Below are 6,378 nucleotides of genomic sequence, written 5' to 3'. Positions count from 1 at the left end.
CAATCACTGGCTTAGGAAGACAGTGCCTTATCCATTACCACATGCAAGCACTAAAGTCAAAAGCCTTTGCACAAACCCTTTAACTCATTCACACTGACAGATAACTCCCATTTCCACAAGGGCTTCATGCTGCAGCAAACTTTTAACCTTAAACTCTGCTGACCTATCACCCCAGATGGGACTTGAACCCACAATCCCTGGCTTAGGAGGCCAGTGCCTTATCCATTAGGCCACTGGGGCACTGATGTACCCCACAAGCATCAATACCTTATCCCATAGACCCATGCAGCTGTGCTACCAACCTCAAACAACTAGTTCTATTTCTAACTAACTCCCATTTATGTACCCTATAAATCAATGGAATAGTTACCAATTGTTTCAAAGATGCATAAAAGACAACATTTTCTAGGACTTGAACCCATGATTCCTGACTTAGGAGGCTAGTGCCTTATGCATTAGGCCACTGGGGTCCTAACGTTTTCACACCCGTTCTCTCATTCACACTGAAGGATAACTTCCATTTCTCTACCCTATAAATCAATGGAATAGTGCAGAGATGTGCAGGCAGAAATATAAATCTGCTACTGATTTTTGTTCTGGGTTATTGTTTTATTATGCTTGAATTTTTTTTACATTTTTATTTGTAAAAAAAACAACAACCTTTTTATTCGGATGAGAGAGAAAAAAACAGAAATGAGAAGTAGTCCAGCCCTTTCTTCATAATACCTAGCAGTCATTAATGTTCCAATACCCCCCTAATAAACTGTCTGAAAAATACTGGGATAAGTGAGAGACTTTAGTAGTCTAGTAGGAATATATAGTATATAGGTATTTATCTCTGAATTTTCATTTATTTATTATTATTATTATTATTATTATTATTATTATTATTATTATTATTATTATTATTATTATTATTATTATTATTATTATTATTAGGGATGCACCGAATGTTCGGCAACCGAAATTATTCGGCCAAAAATAGCAAGAGAAAGCACTTTCGATGTTCGGCCGAATAAGTGAAAAGGCCGAATAAATTTGACCAAACAATGACATGTTTGATGACGCGACCAAATAGCCTAGCAACCACGGTGAGACGCGCGAATGTCACGACCTCGATGAGGGGGCGCGCACGTGCACGAGCTGCGTGCACGATTACGTGCTCTTCGGATGTTTACTGTGCGTTTGTTTTGTTTCTGTCACGTCGCGAGACGTAAGGGAGTAGAGTACGGAAGCAGTTAAAGACATATTTATTTAAGGGCAGGCAGACAAATCCAGTATCTACTATAATACTTCGCGAGGTGTACAGGGAAGCGAGCGGTATATATCCCCAATATAATCAGCCATATAGAACTGATAAAACCATTTTTTGCACTCTTGTCAATGCACTTTTTAATGCACTTTTTTGTTGTAGGCTACAGAGTGTTCCATTCTTTCAGCAGTCAGTTACAGGCCTAACATAGGCTATTCAAGGGGGGCTGAAAGATGACCACATCAAAATATTTTTATTTTACTCGTTTATTTATTTAAAGTTATATTGTGCCTTGTTGGTAGCCTATGCCTGCTGGAATGAAAAAAAAAATTTCAGTGTTAAATAAATATTTTGAAATTGTAGTTTTTGTAATTGATTTTTTTATTTGAAAAGCAAGACGAAATAGTAAAAAGCACATGTTGACTATTTAATTTATGCAATGGTGAAAAAAATGGCAAAATAAATGGAAAAAAACGTGTTCGGTATTCGGCCTTCGGCTTTCGGCCAAGTTTTTCATTATATTCGGTTTCGGCTTCGGCCAAGGATATTCATTTCGGTGCATCCCTAATTATTATTATTCCATTTTTTTCATTTTATTTTATTTTTTCTGCCAATCTACTGCCTACACTCCAGTCCAGTAGGTGGCGGTAATGCACCTTTAGTTGGTTTGCCAACCGCCATTAAAACAAAAAGAAGATGAAGAAGAAGAGGAACGCGCACATACTCCGATACAACAGGCGGCGCTGCTGCCCTGAAATGGTGAACGAGTAACGTGCTTTTCACTCCCGAGGAAGAATTTTGTAGAGGAACGATGGGTACACGCTTGAAGGTTAGGGACACTGTCTTTAAAAAAATATCTAACTTATCACATCGTTATAGTTTAAATGTTTTAATGCATTGTGCCTGATGTAGATGAAGGCTTTGTCAATTTCTCTGTTCCGTGTTCAAAAGGAAACGCTCGAGACTGTATCTCTTGTTTTTACCATTTCTGATGTTTTTTTTTTTTTTTTTTTTTAGCAAAATGCAAATTAACAGCATGTATATTACATTATAATATGTTTTTAATACATAATGAAGGGAGATATACGTCAGGGAACTGGATATGTTAGTTTAGTACTCACGTTTCTATTAATTACATGTGTATGCACACACTGAATGGACAGAATTGTTGATGATGGCCTGTCTAGTGTCAAGAGTCGTTTATTTGTCATTTGCACAGTTACACTGGGTACACTGGGCTTTAAAATGCTTGTGACAAGGATCAGATTCAGACACTGACAGTAAAAACACTTTTTAGACATGAATGGTTGAGATGTTGCTGTAATGTAATCAGGTAAATGAACAACCTATATCCCAAATATCACACACATAAAGACATAACAGTTATGACTGCTCTCTAGTTATGATGCTGCTCCCTAGATGCCAAAATGACATTTCTTATGCAAAAGTCATATTAGTAGCTAGCAACACGTATAAAATTATTTCTTTAAAACTGTATATGTATTTTTTTTTTTCCAGGTGCTTCGAACGTTTAAAGCTCTACATCGAACACGGATGACTGTGTTTAAAGATGATGACCGGGCTTTGACGGGTAGATAAAATTTAAATAGCACACTAGTTTTTATCCTTTTTGTCATAAATAACACTTTAAGCCCTCAGACGATCCTCCTTGCCTGCTCTTTGTTTATTCCAATCCGTCATTCCAGGATGTTGGCTGATGTTAAGTTCAGTGTGTGTTTTCATGATTTTGCAATACTGGTGGAGAAGACACAAATGGTCTCACATTGTCATTACATAATTGCTGTGATCTATGAAATTTAGTCTTTTTCAATTTTGGCATGATGGAACGATATAGATCAAATTAAGAATAAAAATTTTAATCAGTACTGTTTTTGTTTCATCTACAACCTCAATTCCAAAAAAGTTGGGACACTGTGTAAAATGTAAATAAATGTATGGGCAGCTTGCACATCTGGAAAGGAAACCATCAATCACCATCAGTATATACAGGTTTAAGACCAGCATTTTCTTCCATCCAGATTCCATCCCATCTTTACATCTGAGATACTCTGCCTCTCCAAGATACTCTTTTTTTAAAAAAAATTTTTTATACCCAATCATGTTGCTGACATGTTGCCAATTAACCTAATTAGTTGCAAAATGTTCCTCCAGCTGTTTCTTTTTAGTAACACTTACTTTTCCAGCCTTTTGTTTCCCCCGTCCAAACATTTTTTTTAGATGTTTTGCAGCCTTCAACTTCAAAATTACTGTATATTTTTCTTTAAATGGTACATTTCCTCAGTTTAATCATTTGATATATTTTCTATGTTCCATTGTGAGTAACAAATGAGTTTATGAGATTTGCATATTTATTTACATTTATTTACAATTTACACAGCATCCCAAGTTTTTTGGAACTAGGGTTGTAACTTGCAAGTATGTTTTTGCTCAAAGGCAAATCGATGATGGAAGAATGGCCAATTTAATAGTACATTACATTACTTGCTATTTATAAATACTGTTTGAGTCCATATTTCATTCGAGTACAGCCTTTGTTTGTCTAGCTGATATACAGTATATAATTACTGTAGCTGATACCGTATATAAAAAAATTGTTTTCCATTTTACCAGAGCCTTATGTCAAAACCACACTCATTATCTTTAAATAATGAATTAATTACTTACTTGGGTAGGAGTGTGGGGAATAATTAGTAACTGCCAGTATAGGTAGAATAAACTGAAGCATTAGTGTGTAGCATTAGTATTAGTTAGTAGTAAGAATAAAATAGCTACTTACCAAGGGAAATGAAGTTACTGTATTTTTCATTAGTTTTCTTTTTCAAACCACAGCTGCCAGATTAAAGATCAATGAAGAATTTAAGAAAAACAAAAATGAAACATCAAAAGAAAATATACAGCAGGTATGGCACATGCCGTTTATTTGTCCAACCTTTATGGACTCTGAATCATTTATTTACATAATTACTGATTATCTTCTTAATTTTAGATATTTGTCGTACGTGTAGTTTCACTTCAGTTGTAAGAACATTTTCATGTCAATTTTGGCATAGTTATGACTCTCTCCTTATCTTTTTCTGCAGATGATTAAGATGAGCAGATCTGTTGAGACAATCCTGCGGGAAAATGTCCTACAAGCGGAGCATGTTGGAGAAAATAAGCTTGGTAATGTCTGTATGCAGAATACTGTGGTTAAGCAATAGTGATATGATATTTGTGAACTATACATCTTATAAACCAACTGTCTTGTTTTGTTTTGTGCAGTTCTGCGACCTCGGGAGAGTCTTTTTTTAGAAAACGTACCTTACAGTGACACACCAAGAAAAAAAGCGTAACGCGCATGGATTTACAGATCCCTTCTTCTTTGCTGGACTAATAATTTTCTCCATAAATCATTTAATCACATGCCTAATAATATGCCTCTCAGAACACAGAGGACAACATCCATGGATCCTGAAGAACAAGCATCTGTATTTTTTAATTTTTTTGAAATGATAAAAGTTTATTTTAAATTGTGGTAATATTAAAAATCATTTTCATGACTAAATCCTCCTCTGAAACTGCTCTCAAACAATTGCTTTAAATTGTGCTCTGCTTTTCATGCCTCTATGTGTGACTTAGTTTTAATCTAAAATGAGGTGTTAACTACATTGCCACTTCAGATGCTTTTTAAATGTAGGAAAACATTTACAGAATATGCTATATCATATCATAGACTGGGTATCTCCATACCATTCGATATGTAAACCCATTTCTGTGAAGGACTGTAGAAGGATTCCTTTTTCAACTTAAAGCTTGTGTGTAATGTGGAAATTTGAGATTTCTATGATCTTTGACAGACCGAATTAAGATGAATTTTTCATTATTTAGCAGTATGAATTTACATACAGTGATTTATCTAATATCACACCAAATGATAATTTATCCTTCTGAATAAATACAATCTGTTAGCAAACATCTGAGGCAAATAGCATTTTATTTTTGGAGTACAATTTTTATTTAACAGAATGTGTGAAAATATAGTGACAGTGTACCTCCCAAACTGGCTGATTAATATCTATTTGTAAATATTTTTGTTTTCTCTTCTTGTAAGTTTTAAGTGTTGTGTTTATCTTTGTGAAATTTATGCCTGGTGTAAAACAGATTTTCCAAAACCAGCAGTGCTCATGTCTGAAACAATGACCTCGTCTTCTGTATGTATGCTGAATAAAACTGGAATGGTCTGTTTCAGAAAGCAGTGCTTGTGAGTTAGCCTGAAAATCTAACTTGAGATTCACCAAAAGTTTGAAAATATATATACAGTTCTGTGAAAAAGTATTTGACCCCATCTTGATTTCTTCTGATTTTGTGTAGATCTTACACTAAATAGTTGTATAAAAACAAAGGCAACCTGAGTTAACAAAAAATACCGTTTTTATTTATTTTTATTGAAGAAAAAAAAAGTTATCCAACACCTATCACCCACGTGAAAAACTAATTGCTCCCTTAAACTTAAAATCTGGTTGTGCCATTATTAGCAGCAATAACTGCAGCCAAATGCTGTCAATAACTGATCAGTCTTTTACTGTGGTGGAATTTTGGCCCACTCTTCTTTGCAGAACTGCTTTAGTTCAGCTACACTGTTTTTGAGCATGAACTGACTTTTTAAGGCCCTGCCACAGTATCTTAATTGGTTCAAGTCAGGACTTTGACTAGGCCATTCAAAAACTTTAATTTAGCTTTTCTGAGCCATTCAGAGGTGGACTATGCTTTGAATCATTGTCTTGTCGAATAATCCATTTGCGCTTCAGTTTCAATTTACGGACTGAAGACCAGACATTTTCGGGTAGAGAGCAGAATTCATGTTTCCCTCAGTTACTGCAAGTTGCCCAGGCCCTGAAGCAGCAAAGCACACCATCACATTTCCACCACCATGCTTGACAGTAGGTATGATGTTCTCTTTGTGGAATTCTGTGTTTGGTTAACACCAGATGTAATGGGGCCGCTGTCTTCCACTTTCGATTCATCAATCCACAGAACATTCTCCCAAAATGTTTGAGGATCATCAAGGTGTCTTTTGGCAAAATTCAGACAAGCCTTAATGTTCTTCTGGGTTAGCAGTGGTTTTC

At 35.3% G+C, this 6,378-nt stretch overlaps 1 protein-coding gene and 1 non-coding gene across 2 annotated transcripts; one reads left to right on the top strand and one right to left on the bottom strand.

The window, feature by feature from the left end:
- Positions 1-167: 167 nt before the first annotated feature.
- On the bottom strand, positions 168-240 carry trnar-ccu (transfer RNA arginine (anticodon CCU)). The gene has a single exon. It is a non-coding gene; the product is annotated as a tRNA-Arg (tRNA).
- Positions 241-1,690: 1,450 nt separating this feature from the next.
- lyrm7 (LYR motif containing 7) lies at positions 1,691-6,378 on the top strand. The gene is made up of 5 exons (XM_053646194.1): positions 1,691-2,081; positions 2,771-2,843; positions 4,103-4,173; positions 4,354-4,435; positions 4,535-6,378. Exons 1-5 carry the CDS (start codon positions 2,064-2,066, stop codon positions 4,603-4,605), a joined length of 315 nt encoding a protein of 104 aa, XP_053502169.1. The 5' UTR covers positions 1,691-2,063; the 3' UTR covers positions 4,606-6,378.

The sequence above is a fragment of the Ictalurus furcatus genome, chromosome 16, assembly GCF_023375685.1.
Source record: "Ictalurus furcatus strain D&B chromosome 16, Billie_1.0, whole genome shotgun sequence".
NCBI lineage: Eukaryota > Metazoa > Chordata > Actinopteri > Siluriformes > Ictaluridae > Ictalurus > Ictalurus furcatus.
This window is presented reverse-complemented; position numbering and strand designations above follow the sequence as displayed.